The sequence below is a fragment of the Dicentrarchus labrax genome, unplaced genomic scaffold (assembly GCF_905237075.1).
Source record: "Dicentrarchus labrax unplaced genomic scaffold, dlabrax2021, whole genome shotgun sequence".
In the NCBI taxonomy this organism is placed as follows: Eukaryota; Metazoa; Chordata; class Actinopteri; family Moronidae; genus Dicentrarchus; species Dicentrarchus labrax.
Window position 1 is genome coordinate 23,007,253 of NW_026136701.1, and position 17,614 is coordinate 23,024,866.

The following is a 17,614-nucleotide window of genomic DNA, read 5'->3' on the forward strand; positions in this document are numbered from 1 at the left end:
ACAGTGGATGTTTTGGGCTTCAGCAGTGGACCCTGGTGAAAGTCTTGTTTCTCAACAGCTTGTACCAACATGAAGAGATTTTAAATGCTGCCTTGATGTGGCTCATCGCTGTTTTGATCACTTTCGTTGATGTCTGTCTCCCACACTGCCACCCACATCGCTGCTCAGTGTGACGAGCCTCAATGAGGATGATTGTTCTATCCTCTCCAAGGCAGCTGTAGATTAGTGTAATGCAGAGTGGTGTATGCATTAGGAGGCTGATTGTGTGGGCTGTATCCTTGCACACACAGATTGCGCTGTACATAATGAGCCTATTATCTGGTGTTTTTTAGCTGGATAAAGGTTGAAGGCCAGCAGGAATCAGCGTTATGCAGGAGTGTATCTGACAGCTGAATGAAGAACTGGAGATGAGGAACAAATATTCTTGTTGTTGTTAGCAGTGAGAAGTGGAAGGTGCTGAGCTTCTCAGCTTGGTAGCTGTCAGACAGTCTGACAGTTTTCCCAGCCAGAGGTGTCTGTTGAGAAGAAGACTAGTTCCTCACAACATTGAGGGAATAATAACTGTTTATCTTATATTTCCAGGTTTACAATAAAGTGTGGTGTTTTCTGACACTTTCAGGCTGCGTTCACACTGCAGGAAAAAGTGACCGCTCACTGAAATTACTGCTGTCAATCTTCATGGGAGGACATTCCTGTGAGAGTACTTATTTTCTTTACATTAAAAGGTGGTTTGCGAAAACATTGAGTTAAACACTGAATTAAAGCCTCCATCACAACTGGATGATGTATTTCATCAAACATCAATATGGGCTACCTGTCAAAGGTACTGTAATATTATGCATTTTATCCATATTTTCCATATTGCTATTATTGTATATCTATTGTTCTTAGCCTATTTAAAGCCCATGTGTAATCACATTGAATTAACTACAGCTGTAAACTGCAATTTATGTCAATAATTCTGCTAAATAGAACTTTTCATGGTTAGGATAAGGGAATACCAATTTCAATATTAGAAAGAATCTACGTATCTAACATGTAACAAATTGACAAATTTTAAAGATGTACAAAAACTTTAAAAAATAATATTTTTCAGCTAACATGAAAGCACTGTGACGCTCACCTAAAAGTTATATGTTAAATTAGTCCTGTTTGGTTTTATCCACTGGATTTTGGCAAATGTTTGTTTGGTTAACTTCCCCACGTCCAATAAACATCAGCATATAGCATCTATTTGGATTCATTGGGGACTGTGTCTGTGCTCAACGTTAAACATTACTGAGATAAGGCAGAAGCATTAAATGTGATGATGAATGGGTCTTATAGTTCTTTTTGGGGATAACTCTTGAAAAACATTTACCAAACATGAGTTGAATGCAACTTTTCGGTTTATCTCTGAACTCGATGACGGTGAGAAAACCAACCGTGCTGAAGAGAGTTTAAAAGATGATGCAAAGTATCTCACTGTGTTTGTGTATTCCCAGGGAGAACCAGACTTGGGTCAAACTGGAGGTAGAAGTTGGGCGGATTAGTAAAATGAATATTGACGTTTTCTGCTTGAGGATGATTCTTAATGGTCCCGAGCAAAAACAACCATCGCTGGAGCCTCATTATCCTGCTTATGGCTACATGCCCTGAATGGCTAAATAAGTCAGCTTGGCTCATACTGAGAAGCACTGAACTCTGGGTATACGGGGCTTATAGAGCTCTGAAGTGCAGGACCTTCTGTTTACTGCTGTTTTGAGGTGATGGATGGAGCTCATCAGTATTCAGGGTCTCCAGCTCTGTCATGGCACTTTGTTATTCACCAAAACAGTACAGAAGTGGACAATGTAGGCGAATGAGTCGTGGTCTCTGTCTATCAATGATAACAATTTGCCATGTCAGTGTTTGAAGGCCTCAAACCTCCAGAGATGTTTTTTTAGAAACAGTTTTTTACTGCCGTCAAACTCACCATTTGTCATCTCAGCAAAATGATAAACTTGACAATGTATGGATGGATGAATTGGCCAGAGGGTGAATGATGGGTGTCCAGGAGGATATTTGATTTAAATGAAAAGATATTTCCCATCACTCAAATGTCGACATAATGGTTTCTTGCCATTGCTGGTCGGGTTTTGTAGGACTTCCCTTCTTTTATTGTTTCACCTGAGGCAGAAACTCTTTTTTTGTGAGCCAGTATTAGATCAGTTAATGCTGTTATTCTGCAACTCAGCAGAGATAAGACAGCAGAATCACTCCCTATATTATATTATAGATTGAAAAATCATCTCTTCCCTGAAAGACATGTTCTTTTCATAAATAATACTCCTCCACTAGCTTGGAAGCGTTTTTGTGTTTAAGTAAAACATATTGTCTAGCATTGCCAGTTGTGGTTTATTCTGTTGTCAACTAAGATGCCTGAAATATAAATGTCAGAGGAAAACTTTTTTCTAAATTTACCTCCATAAGACGTAGATGCTGACAGAAAGAGAAAGGCGTGTTTGTTTTCATGCTGAGGATGACGGTGCAGTAGTTTAATATTCAGGAAAGCTCTCTGTTCTACACAGCTGGGGTCAGTGTTGAGGTTCAGTGGCTGCAGAGTCCAGCAGGTATTCAACATTTAGCTCCATTTTCCTTTGAGCTGTCTGTGTTTGTGCTCCACTGGTCACACTGTCAGGAACGTCCACTCTTAAATGCCAAAGCTGCTCCGAGGAAAACTTGGCCCGGTGTTTTTAAACTCCTCTGCTCTCTCTCTTCTCTCTCTCAGTCTGTTGAGTGTTACCTCAGCGAGGCTGTGCTCTCACCACACATTATCTCCTCAGGGATTACAGCACTCGGTATTGGAGAGCCGTCCCTCTCATTTCACCTCTTCAGACTACTGTAATTCACCTGCTTTTTCACACTGAGGGCTCCCCCACCACCCACAGTAACAAGTGTCTGTCAGGCCAATGCCTGCGGGGATATCAACTATCAGGAGGAGCTTCAGGGGACCAGAGAGCTGGAGGGCTCCTGATGATTGTTGAGTAGCTAGACCGCATTTAAATCAGTGGAATTAAATATGTATGAAGCTCAAAACCACTATTACTACTAATAGAAAAATTAAAGATTGACTCTAATGTGTAATATGGCTGTATATCAATATACTCAGTGATAACTGCTGTAACAAACTCATTAATAAAAAACCAAACAGTGGCTCTAGATAGGGCCGCTTACTTTTCACGTGTTTTGCGGTCATGTAGTTTCCTCTTCGTGCTTGGAAGGGGAGGGTGAAGTCAGGGAGTTGCAATGTGCAACTACACCGCTAGATGCCACTAAATCCTACACACTGGTCCTTTAAATTCCCAAATTGCTGCATACTACTCGTTCACTAACAAAGACCACGCCAACAGCTGTATGGAAAAAGAAAAGTTTATTACACGTTATGAACGAATGCGGAATACTGTGGGAGGAAAAATGGTTAACGGATCGAGGGGATGAGAGGATGAAGGGATGAAGGGGTAAGGGTTGAGGAATGAGGAATGAAGGGGTATGGGAAGGACGGGTGAGGACTGATAGAAAGGAAGGAAGACTGGTTAGGTAGGTGGATGGAGGGAGTTCGGCGAAATGGTCAGAGGGAACAGAGTGGGTGCTGAGACGTTGAGTGGGGGAGCCGTCTCTTTAACTCTTCAAGAGCCCCAGTGGTACCTGTATTTGGATAAGAGAGGGAGAGAAATAAAGGGTTAGGGGGGAGGGCTGTAGAAAATGAGTCAAGGAGGGAGTGAACGGATAAGGTGTGCTTAAATATGTTTTGAGCGGAAATGAGGTGAGTTCAGGGCGTGGTCTTTGTTCCCGAACCTAGTTATAAAACTCTGCTCAGTTTGAAAATTGCACAAATCGTACTTGGCTTTTCCTTCCATCCATGTAGGCTACAGGCAATATATGTAGTAGGATTTGATAGCCCAATTCAAAGTTTATTGTGCCCACCCCTAAATATCTAATGCACCTCCTTCTCAAATGCAGTCTGGGTTGTGTACTAATTAAACAAACAAGGTACAACGTGCTAATTACTGAGCTTTAGAGGTGCAGAGATGCAGGGTGGATTATCATCATCATGATAATGATCATAGTTAATGTACAGACAAATATTTCAACATTAAATTTGATAGTGTTAACTCATTCTGTCATTAGCACCATTTAAGGGAGGCTTAAATGAAATTTAGGTTATCCAGTGAGACCACTACATTGGAGACCGGTTGGACCTCTACAATGTATTTATTTGTATTCTGACATATGTGCCGAGACGGGGCCCTTGGTCACTAGCAGGGACAGTGTTGTTGTATTTACAGTTCCTTGAGCTCTATGATTATACCATCGTATCACATTGCAGCTATAAAAGCCATAGTAAAGATTAAAATGAAACATGTTGCACTTATAATCTCATGCTATTTATGTTGACTAAGGATTATCCGACGCTGTTGTGCCATCTGTCTAATTACCGTAGGTTAAAGTGTGGCCCTACAAAATTGAGTGATATTCCTCTCCAAAAGGTGAAACCATCAGGCCGTGGTCGATATAAAGAGGCAGATGAAGACCTTGTGTTGTTGAGATGAAGTACGCTGATGTTGACAGCGTAATCGAAGCCAAAGCCTCGTTGTCAGAGATGTGGGCCAGGATCGGACTGCAGCGTGAATCATAGTAATTGGCTCTTGTCTCAGAGGTGGAGAACAACATCCATTAACTGAGGGGCTTTAGGTGGAGGCCGCGCCAGTCTGGCTTTAGCTTACAGTTTGGATCTCGAGAGGAAAGCAATGAATATTTGCTGAGCGGATGTTCACAAATCTGTGTGTATTCCTGTGTGAAATACAGTTAAACTCCGCAGACCACAGACTATTTCATAAAACAAACATTAATTTCTACTGTGTGTATTTTACTGTTATATGATTTTTTATTGTAATGCAGTTTTAACACATGAAAGACATAGCTGCAGCAACACTTCCCCAGCACTTCAGCTGTGTAGGTTTGTGGGTTCCTGTGTGAGACTGGGAGAAAAATCAATCAAAACAAGCCTTAGTAACATTAATTATTGCATTATGTTTTAATATATGATGTTTTTATTGCAACCGATCATCCATAAACCATTGAAGTGTGAAGCATGTAAAGGTTTCTTCTGACAACGCTGATTCGTCTCCATCAGTATCCAGCCTGTAATGAGCCAGTCAGGACACCATTCATCTGCACAACACGACATGATGACACAATTAATTTATCCATCTCGGGAGAATTAAACCATCCATTCATCCAACTGGACATTATTACACCGTTCATTCATTTAATATAGTGCCATTACAGCTGAACAGACCTGTTTCTACCTGCGGACCATTAAACCTGCTTTTCAGTGATTAGACTTTACTTTTTGTCATTTGAAGGATTTAGAAAATAGCACCCTTTGCTCTCAAGAAACTATCCAAACCTGACTGAATAAACTCTGAATCTTGACGCTGAAAAGCTCATCACTTTGAGGTACAACACTTTCCCCTGTCAGTGTCAGTGAGCTCCCATCCTGTTGTTTTTAACAATTCAACACTTTTTTTTCCTCCATTTTTTTTCACTCAGGCTAAAAGATGGAGAATCATTTATCTGCTGATATCCCCAGTGTGGTTTTTACTATTGATCTCTGCTCTCTGAACCACTCAGCTCTGTTCTTCATTCCAGAGGAGTGTTTGGAAGCTTCTTTCCAGCTACTTTTACGATTTTATGAACCACAAAACTATTTATACTCATGCTAAGAGAGGAGACATTCCTGTCTCAACCTGCTGTTATTTCCCGTTCATTGAGAGGCTGGAGCGTAATGTCAATGGCCTTAGCTGGCATTAATTCTGCAGCTCAATGACAAAACTCCACTCCTCTTCAGCTGCTCAATGGTGTTTATTGAGGCTAAAAAATGTGATCACCCAGTTACTTCTGGTATTCTGCTTTTCTGAACCTCCAAGTGCTGTATCACAAGTGTTCTGTTTAACCATCTTCATGAATGGATGCTGCTGTGACATTTTCTCTGCATACAGAGGTCCATTCTTTGTCTGATATAGGAGGTTTGTTGTTTTACTGAAATGATATTTATTGTGTGATGTGTACTACTACACATATAAACTGTATAAAGTGATGTTATTTGATCTCAGTGAGTCACTGATAATTTGGATTATTTCCTTAAGATTACATAACTGAGAGATATGTAATATTTTCTGTGAGCTGGTGAGTAGTACTGAATTACAGTTTCAGTGAAAGACAGTATTTTCCCATCGTGTGTGTTTGCGTTTATATGATTTGTTAGAATTTAATCCTGAGGTAAAATACACCCAAAATAAGTACAAGGTTTTGTGGAGACATCTACATTACATTGTGCCCTCACAGCATGTGTCAGCTGTGTGCTCGAGCTCAAACTGGAGACGTAACCAGTGCTACTTAAGTAAATGGGTACTTGCTATCTTTGTATGTTTGTACTTTTTTAACAAAAAACAGTTTTGATATTCAGATGTTTCTTACTACTACATATAGGAAATGACAATCTAGCCAATAGGGCTCTGCGATTGGACATTATATCGGTGACAGAGGAAATACTTACTCCAGAAATTGTTATTTCCAAAGAGTTTTGAATGAATGATATCAGTTTATTTATATTTTCTGCTTTGTGATTGGTTGACAGAGGTGTGCGAGAGCGCGCTGGTGTCCAATCTGCCGCCATCGTCCTTCAGAAGCTCCTCCCAGCTGTCCAGCAGTCACGCTCCAGGCTTTGCCAAACTCAACAGGAGAGAAGGTGAGTTCGCCTCATTAAGTTCAGTTTGATCCGGTTATTTAACAAAGCAGATCAGACTGGATTCATAAGTACCTAACTGAGCTGAAATCATAATATTATTGTTATTTTTGTCTGTGTATTAGGGCCCTGGAATGATGTTTGTACTGCCTGTGATTGTTTTTCTAAGAGAGGATGTGAGCTTTGCCTTTGGTCCAGTGAAATGTGAGGATTATCTGAGTTTAACACAGACAATAGAGAGGAAGTGGAGGAGCCAAATCTCTCCTCTGTTACTGTCAAACTGCTCGGATGCAGTTTCGCTCAGTGGAGAAGAGACTTTGTTTGAGCTCAGGACACAGAACACAAAACATAACACACAGGAAAGTTTTTGGTGGATTCACAAAGACTTACAGGTCACTCACGGCTGAGAGAACAAGCAATAGCTGCTTTGTCCTGTCTTTATTCTCTGTGGGTGCTGTTGAAGGTTTTATGCCAGGAGGATAAATGTGAACGCCGTTTGTTTGACCCAGCAGGGAGTTCTGTGCTGGATGCTGATGTGAGGCTTTGACAAAATGATGATCATGGTTTGTCGTGGAGCTTTCTGTGGGGAACAAGTTTCACCGCTTAATCCCTACATCAAACCTCAGAATCGGCTCGTAGGGTGAGATGGATCTGAACAAAATTCCCCATCTGAGAAACTAAAGGAACCAGAGCTTGCTCAGTACTCGGTTTGTTTGATGGTCGAGACTTTAAGCAAACAGTCTTTGTGTCGCAAAATGCTGCCAGCCTTCTCTCTTTGTTTGCTGATCAGACTTTTTGTTAACAGTGGATTGACATGGCTCTCTACGGTGGTAATAGGACGCATTCATGCCACCTGTAACAGCATCCAACTCATTGAATTATGTTTAAAAGGGTTAGCTTTTACTTCAGTAAAGTGCAGCTTGGGAGTCTGATTCACCTCCGAGACTGCCGCTGTCACAAGCTGCCAGTCAGAAGAAGGGAGCAGAGGTTGCATTGACACTTCTTGTCTTAGAGGCTGTAAGAGCTAATTTTTATTGTTGCCCTTTACTGATCGAAAGCCAGTCTGCTGTAATGCTGCTGACATTTCCTGGTCTTTCATTAACTGTTACAAGAGACAGGCGAGCCAAAGATGTCCAATATGAAAAGATATCAAAGATTTGTGAACACCTGCAGTTCTTTAATGAAAACTGTGTCCTGTCACCATTGTCATGTAGAATTTATTTCAAGAAATTCTTTGTAGCTCCCCAGATGGAGCGTGTACCGCGTGTTGGGGTTCATGTCCGGACTGGGGCCATTGGCTGCCTGTCATTCAATCTCGCTCCCCTGCCTTTTCTGTTACTTCTTACTGTTCTATCAGTGAATTGAAATGTCAAAAAACAGTTCTTTATATCACAATGACGGACAGATAGTCACAATACCTTTAAAAACTTGAACCGCTTAATAGCTATTTCCTACAGCTTTGAATTGTATCTCACAGAGCAGATGACCTCATACCGAATAATTAGCTTCAGTGCGAAGCATTGATGATAAACATTAGAATAGGTTTGAAATGAAAGAGCAAGGACTTCTATACAGAGCCGCTGCACTTTGCACTGATGTTTAGCAATAATATACGGAGAAATCCACCATAAAAGGGGAATAAACAATTTTTTCATCATTAGTCACCTCAGTAGACCAGAATGCATTATAGCAGTGTTGCATTTTGAGTAGCTTGTCCTGTTTTCTGCCGCTATCACTATCGCTAACACTGCTGCTCTTTGTACATACACATATAACATAGCATGTCAGCAGTCACTGAGGGATGTTCTATCAGTCAAAATGGACTTAAAAAGTAAGAAAATATTGACTATAGAACTGAAAAAGGACCCTACTGGACTACAAATGAGCATTTACTACTACAAAACATTACACAAATATGACCATTTGATATATGTATTGATAGATTGGACTTTTATTGGCCAGGTATGTGTACACATATAAGCAATTTGACTCTGGTTTTATGTTGTTCTCAGTTCACCTACACATAAATAAATAAACAGAACAAGCTCAACAAGGTAAACATAAACTATATAAATATAAAAACAAAAATAACATTTGTAGACAGTAAGGCAGTAGTGTAATGATGCAGAGTTGCTGTGATAATCCAGGTACATTTACCTTCACAATATGGTGTATTGAAGTTGGTTGGTAAAATTAAGAATAGTGGATGAAACGGTAAAATACAGAAGATCACTTCATCACAAAAGAATAGGGCTGTCACGTTTTTGAGTTGGAGTGAAGTCAAACCAATTCGTAATTTGTTCAAATATATTCACATGCAACCCACCTAGTGTAATGTGTGAGTCTGAGAAACACTGAGCTGTGGGTAAGTGAATTTTAAAAAGTGTCCTCTGCTGGACCACAAGGCAGACTACTTCAAACTGTTACTGTCTTTGTGTTTGTACAGTAGACTGTAAAGTTTTTATGTGAGTCGTCATTACAGTTAAAATATTTAACTCTCAAACAACATTTTTAATTAAAGGTTACAGCCTTGAAAAAGAACCATGCCATAGACAACACAGTGATGATATACAGTGTGACTGTATGATAACCCACCACGAGTTTTGCTTCGACAGCAAACAAAATGATTCAAACAACAGCGGTTCATTTTCACTGATAATCGGGAACAAAATCCTTATCTGCTCTAGTATGTAGAAAGTAGATAAGGAAAGCTGTGTGTGTCACATCTCTTCCTTACAAACATTCATGGTGCAGGATCCCAGAGAACGATTCCAGCTGCTCACTGTGGAAATCAATGAATAAATGAACGTCTCCATCTCATTTCCATCTCCTGCTGCTGCTGCTGCGAACACTCTGCCTCCTCTAGTTGTTCTCTGAGGAGCAGCTTCGCTCTCAATTCATTTACCCACTAAGTGAACAGAGATTATTAGAGTCTTGGAATACCACCAACGCAGCATCTTTGCAAGGGATTTAATCAGACAGTAAGCCTTGCAGCTGGAATCTATAATATTACGCACATTCAGAATCATCCAGGCAATGCTTGGATGATTATGCAGAGGTGCAACAAAACATTTAACAAACTGTAACAAAACATTTGTTTTGCACTGCATGTGTAGCTGACTTGGACATTATATGAATCTGATGATTTGGCTTCCAAACAGTCGGCTCTATGAGGCTGTTCTTAGGCTAACATTAACATAACATGCTCAAAATGCCAATGCTAAAAGGCGGTGTTCAGCAGGGATATACATTAGCTTAGGGTGCGAGAATGCTAACATTTGCTGATTAGCATCAAACACTAAGAGCCACTTAGGCTGATGGGAATGTCATTAGTTTAGCAGGTATTTTCTCATCAACCAAATTCAAATGTTGACCTGATGATGGTGCTAGATGAACAGTCATAGGACCTCCAAGGTTATTGCAGCTCGTCCTGAGGGGGGCTTGAATTTTATGGTTATCCATTGCATAGTCTGGACCAAAGATCAACAGATCAACTGACGAGTCCATGAACATGAAAAGAGAACATTTTTTAAATCTTGAATCTCTGAATATACGTAAATACTGACTGAAAAACGATGTTAAGAACGAGTTTTTGAAATTGCAGGTCTCCTAAAGGGAGACAACAACTGATCTGACATTGTGCTTCAGACTTTGACCTAATGCAGTGGATTACAGTGGAGACTTGATGGCTCTGAGTCTGACACCAAAAGTGGATAAAAAGCCCTGATAGTCTATTGATTAGAGGTGAATGGCCTTTTACCAGAGCTGGAGGATGAATGACTATTTCAGTCTGTCCATCTGCTTCTCTTATTCTTCATTTTTGATTTTCCCCCTTTTTTACTTTTCATCTTTTATCTTTCTCTTGCCATCCTCCCTCTACTTTTCTGAGTGTACCATTTTCTTTTCCTTTGTCCACCTCCGCTCTTCCTTCATCTAAATTGTGCCTGTCCATCTTCTGTTCTTCTGTACACTCTCTGTTCTGTTGAATCATTAGTTTCACTCCGTCTGCAGTCACATTTTCATTTGTGCAAATTAATTTCACCAGCTCTGTCTTTCTGCCAAATGTTAATAGCAGTCTTCATGTTTAAACATCTTCTTTTGTCAGTAGGCGACGCTGACAGTGACACCACTGTAATTATGCTGGAATGGACTTGACAAGAGTTATTGTGCCACTGTATTCATTTTTCCAAAGAAGGAGAATTGAAGGTGGATTGGGACTTTAATTGGAACTGGAAAACTAGGACTGACTGTGTAAAAATGGCAAACTAATCAGGTATCAATTTCCATATTCTGTTGTCCTCCATGGCTTCTAAAAAGCCCCACTGTCAACTCCCCCACAGTAACACTTAAATCTCTATGGACTATTTTTGTGAGTGTAGTGTTTCTATAGTTGTACTGTTCTGGTAGCGTGACCCCAGTCAATATAAATGCAAAAAAATCCCCAGAATTCAAACTCCTAAACCCTAATTGCATTTCAAAGAAAGTTCATTCTTGACCTTGGGAACAGCCTCACTAATGCAATCCCCACCTGACTCTGCAGCTCCCCTGAGCTCTATGAAGTGCTTCAGCATCTTTCAGCTTGCTTTTCTGTTATCGGTAACTGTCTGGACGCAAAGTGCCAGCTTCATCTAACATTTTGTTAAAGTCACTTTATGCTACCAGCACCAAACAGCAGACAACGTTAGCAACTAGCTGGTGAACAAAATAAAGCATTTAGCAGCTACAGGGACAAATATTTAAAATATAAATATATAAATATACAAATATTTTTATCAGGTGTTGTTTGAGACTAAAGTAGAACTAAAAGGAGTATTTCTCTGTCAACAGCTGTTTGCTGTCAAGTTTGTCATATGAACATGTTAATATGTCAGTGTTCAGTAAAAGGGGTAGCTGTGGTGCAGAGGCACAGCGGGTCGTCCCCTAATTGGAAGGTTGTTGGTTCGATCCCCCACATGTCGAAGTATCCTTGAGCAAGATACTGAACCCCAAATTGCTCCTGATGCTGTGCATCGGTGTGTGAATGTGTATGAATGTGTTAGTTTCTGTTCGATGGGCTTTGCCATCGCTGAGTGAATGTGTGTGAAAGGGCAAATATGGCACATAGCGTAGAAGTGCTTTGAGTGGTCGGATGACTAGAAAGGCGCTATACAAGTACAGGTCCATTTACCATTTAAACAAAAGGAAATGCAGAGATTATTCCATTTACTTTGCAGCTATTTTTGAAAAAACATATTTTCTCTAAATAGCTGACTGGAATATTAGTGTGACAACCATGCTATACACATCAGCTGAAAATATATTAAATATCACAACAGTGACGAGTTCAGTTATCAAGAATGTAAATTGTGCTCAAAACAAGATTTAATCCTGCTGAAATACAATATTTTGACTTTCTCCAAGAGCCCTTATTGCAGTGTAAATCTCTCCTGCTTCACCTGCAGAGAACCTGCAGGATTTTCCAGCCTGCTGTCGGTGCTGCATTGAGCCCATTAGCTTCATGTTGGACTTTCTGTCAGACTGACATGTTATCAGGCTGCTGAAATTACCTCCAGACTGTGTATTCTCATGCAAATGACCACCACTCACTCTGGACCTGGCACCAGTCTGCCTGTAACATGCTTTTCTAGCTGCCTGTCTCTCTGTCCTGTCTGCCTCTTCATTTATTTCCCTGCCTCGCCGGTCTTTTCATTTCTGCCTCACTGTCCTTATATCTGTCTCTCTCTCAACCCGCCTGTCTCACTGTAGCTGTCTAATGGACCTTTGCGAGCTGCAACATTAAAGTGATGCACACATTAAATGACTTTAGTCGTGGTAGCATTTAGTGACATCTACCAGTGAAGTAGCAGATTGCTACAAACTGAACACTACTCACGTCTATATTCGATTACCTGGGAATGAGAAATGGCTGTGAAATGCGTAGGAGAAACTTGGGTGACCACAAAACCTACGGAAAATGCGAAAGGCCCTATCTCTGAACCTTTAAATTAAATTTTGAATGCATGAATTTTACTTACAGAGTATTTCTGCTCTGTGGGATTACTACTTTTTTTACTTTTACTTTTTCAGAGTAAAAGATACACCACAGACCCTCTCAGCTCCACCTACCAGCCAACCCCAGTATCTGTAAAAGCAGACAGCAAAGTAAGGTAAAAAGGCAAGCAGAGTTGGAGGGATCGTCACAACACTAAGCAACATTTTTCACACTCCAGCTTTTCAAACATACTTTCCAGAATTGATAACTCTGAACACACATTTTCTGTGGACCAGGAAACATGAAAACTCACCTGCCTTCAGGAGCTATGTGGTGGTAAAGCCATTTCATCTTAAGAATATCAGACTCGGCAAAGTCACCAGGCTGCATCGTCACACTTTTTCTCTAGATGTTGGCTGTGATGCACAGAAGAAGAGATTTAACTGTTTTCTTATCCTTAAGGCATTTCAGTGTGGATGCAGATTAGGAACACAACCTTTTCACAGCAGACATATTTTTGGCTCGTCAAAGAAGAAATTCCATTTATTCCTCATTCAAATTCCATGTAGATGAGCCAGTTCAAGGGCTCTGATATTGTGCAATTTAAATATTTGACTGAGATAGTCCCTGTTGATCTGGTTTTACATTCCCACATTCCCACTCAAACTGCGTCACCGTTCTGTCATCCATTAGGCTACCCTGGTAATTTCAGCCTCCGTTTGGCCACTGACCTCCATTATTCTTCACTTTTCTTTGTGGGTGGTTAGATCTGGTGCCTTGACAGACACTCGAGGAGAGAAACCAGGGAGATCTCTTTGATTTGAAGTGACAGCCGTGACAGAAAGTGTTCGGACCATCAGCCATCAGGTTCACCTCAATTATATTAGTTTCAGTTATACTGTCAGGGTGGACACAGTAAATGTTTGTAACGCCTCTCCGGTGTCTGAGTCTTTTCACTCTGATCTCTTTCTCTTTTCCTCTGCGGTGTAATCTTCATGAGTAAAGGTCAGAGTGTCTGCTCTTTTCTGTTCTTCTGTCACTGGACACGTCTGTTAGTCAAGTGCTTATTAGCTTTGGCCTTTAGCTCTTTAAAGATCAGGCTCCACCAGCTACCAGACCGACACTGATTCATTTTCACTGCCGAGCTTTTCTCCTCCGCCTGCCACCGCACATTGTTCAGAGATATTTCTGACTGGTAACAAAAGCTGTTGATGTTGCCCTTTTGATTGACACTCAGGGTGGAAATATATGCTGTAATATAACCACATAACACTAGTATTAGGTCAACACATGAGAACTTCAGATAGAACTTACACTTATCACAAAGTGGCCATTTCAAGAAATTCAATTTAGGAAAATTATTGTTTTTGTAGAGACTCGATGATATGATGTTGTTTGTCTCCGTCTCGCTTTGTATGAGGACAAGACTCAGACAGAGCACACATGTGATTTGGATGCATTTTGAGCAGATGATTTCCTGTGAATATTGATCAGAGATGAGTTTCCATGATATTGTTTTATTTCATTCTGTGTCTGTGTTATGTTTTTATTTTTTTTTTTAACAATCACACAGACTTAATAGGCTTTTTTGACAAATTCAGTGTTTTCTTCTTCCTGGCGCTGTTAGCTCTTTTGGTATTATAACTCTGTGAAGCTTTGGTGACCCCCTAGGTTTGGAACCACTGGTCTGGGTGTCCATTAATACCTGATGTAGGACACCTACTGAGTAGTTCCAGTGAAACTGCTCTAACATAATGGGCTGAAATAAACTGAATGAAAACAAAATCTGAATATATGATGAATATATCTCACTGCACTGGCTGTAGTCCTTTAGTGGCTCATCCTCTGAACATCACAGGATGGCAACTGTAACACACTGCCCCTCTGAACCTACTTGACACACAGCAATCCTCTCACATCCCGTTTGTTATTCAGCTCACTCCTTCAGGCTGCGGCCGTCAGTCACACGCCCTATCATTCGTGAAAATCTTGATATTGATTTGGGGACAATGACATGGCTGGATAGATAGCTTGTCTCTTTGTTAAACATACTGTCAAATTACATTTAGGGAACTAGGAATATCTCCCGTTGCCAAGTCATCCTATTTACTGGAGTAGTGAACAACGTTTCCATTGCATTACAACATTATGGGATTGTAATGATTCTTCCAGGTATTAGGAAGGACCTCAGGTGTTACCAAGGAAACAGAGTTATAGCTTGTAAAAAAAAAAGCTTGATTTTTATTGCAAAATGCATGGAAATATAAGATAATTATCTTATTTTCTTTTCTTTGGCAAGTGACCATTGTATAAGCAGGATAATGCCCTTTGAGGTGTCCACTATTGAGAATTGATAGATGATGTAGAAGCTGGTTGCATTAAGTCCATTTATGAGGTTACTGCGCTGAAATAAACTGAATGAAAACAAATGCCTTGTCCAACAGTTGTGTTCAGCACTACAGTAACCACCAGTTTTTCTCAACACTATTGTAGAAAAAGCACAGAATGCCTGCACTGCTAGCGGGAAAAGAAAGCGGACTAAATCTGCACTTCTTCTGGGTAATAACTAGATCTAAATCAACAGCTAGTGTCTGCATAGACTGATAATGCACCAATCTCCAACATGGCGCATAGCAAACGAAAATTAGGCCACCAGCCAAAAAAAGCAATGGTAATCTATTAAGTGGCTCATCAAATTTGAACACTCAGTAGCCATTTGGCCGGTGGACCAAAAACTTAGTTCTAATCACAGAAGTTTTTCTCTGGCCCCTCCTGCCTGATTTCAAAAAGTCATTAACTGCGAGCTCTGATTGACTATTTGAATGAATGTCCCTCAAACCACAGCAGGAACTTAAGACAACATGGTCACTGCATCTGACAAAGTGATCATCTGGAAAGACATAACTGTTGTGTAGTCGAGGCAGATGACCACCCACCTAGAGCCAGGGTCTGTCCAAGGTTACTGTCTCTTAAAAAGAAGTTTTTCCTTGCTGCCGTCGCCAATGCTTGCTCATGGTGGGAACTGTTGGGTCTCTGTAAATAATGTTATAAGGAGTTCGGTCTAAATCTGCTCTATTTGAAAAGTGTCCTGAGATAACTTCTGTTATGAATTGACGCTATACAAATAAAATTTAATTGAATTGAGTTGAATAGTCCGATCAAATAGATTTCTTGTCTTTTGAGGATAAGTCTAATACACGTAGTTTCCTCTAGCAGCGTTTTTGTTTCTTAACAGAACCACTTTAACACATAACATTTGTTGTGCTTGTAACTTTACAGCAGCTGGTGGGCAAAATATTGGCTTGCTGCTTTTGGAAGGAAGAGAACTGAATTGTCTTTTTAAAAGTCAAGCGGCATTTAAGCTGGCTTTCACTGTGTTTGTTCTTTGTAGGCCATTGTGAAACTCACTCTGCGTGTGTGCTCAGCGGGACACTGGTCAGCAGCCGTCTCTTTCAGAACCCGTCCATCTGGTGTTTGAGCTCTGAGTTGTCTTTTGGCCTGAATTTTCCAACACACACGCTGCCTAGTTTTCAGTGTTTAAAGTGTCTTTATTGTGCCGCTGCCCATTCGATTAACCACAGTTTAATCAGTCCAGGCAGACTTTCTGTCAACAACCTGCAACATTTACACATGTAGTGTGGGCTGTGTGCATTGTTACACACACACACACACACACACACACACTCACAAATTTCACTCCAGCCTCTGAGGATTGGATAATAACTAAGGCACAATCATACCAGCATATATATTGTACAGTCCTGCATTGTATAGTCTGCATCAATAAGTGGTCTTAAAGTAATTTTACTATATATATTGCATTAAAGTCCTTTGTTGATGCTATTTTGCATCAAAAGTTACAAACCTACTGAAAGAGTGCACATTTTTTTAATAATTCTGTAATCGATCACGTGACACATTACGCCCTTTATAGATGACGTTTAATATGAAGAAGGATACACACATGAAGGGGAACTGGAATATGAATCAATACCTGGAACCATAATCCTCTAATGGATTGAATTGTGTATGGGAAATGATATCAGCTTATATGTGCTATCTATCTTCAGTCTGCTGTATTTGACATGAGCTGACGCCACTTTCAGGCCCACACAGTGACCTGGAATAAACGGGTTAACCAGTGCCGTCTAATATGTCTGTGCTCCAAAATCTCCATATAGGTGTTCAGTTTGGTTGAGAGCTGATGACTGTGAAGCCTCTGCCGGTGTTGTGTTTCTCAACCAATTATCAGGTTTTTGTCACCTGTCAATGTGTAGTATTTATATATTACCTCCGAGGTGATAAGATTCATATAGCTGTGATTAGGTTGGAGTTAAATAAAGCATTCAACTGGGCTGCAAGCATTTTAGTTTATAGGCATACAGGCAGTTTTACAACAACAAGGATGTTCTCTGTCCTTTATTGTATTTCAGAATATTGGAAAACTCTGTTTTAATTAAATTTGGTGGAAAGTTTTGTTGTGGGTTAAGGTTTTAGTGCGGCTCAAGCACTGGATACAGATCCAGGAATGTTTGTAAATTGTTTCTTTACAAAGACATTCAGATTGCTTTTATTACAGATATGTCGTCTTTATTATTAATATTTTTTTTTGTTATTTTACAAATATTTTTGCACAGATGATTTTACCTTTCTGGATCTCTGATAGTTACTTTTCCAAGTGAAATCTCAAATACTGATTGTATTGCATATTTTCATTTCACAATATGCACGTGTTTCTCAAATATGAAAAGAAACACATTCCTGACGCCGCTGTGGGTCACAACGCGAATGTGAGTGATTTAAATTCCTCAGGAAAGTTCCCAAAGCGTGATTTATATCCCATTATTGCTTCAAAATGGGTTTAAAGATTTTTG

At 40.2% G+C, this 17,614-nt stretch overlaps 1 protein-coding gene across 2 annotated transcripts in view; it reads left to right on the forward strand.

The window, feature by feature from the left end:
- LOC127368023 (contactin-associated protein-like 4) overlaps positions 1–17,614 on the forward strand; it is a 102,821-nt gene that overhangs the window by 17,667 nt on the left and 67,540 nt on the right. For both annotated transcript variants that reach the window (XM_051408440.1, XM_051408433.1), the window contains exon 2: positions 6,662–6,772. In XM_051408440.1, coding sequence (XP_051264400.1) covers positions 6,662–6,772 — 111 coding nt within the window. The remainder of the gene's footprint in view (positions 1–6,661; positions 6,773–17,614) is intronic.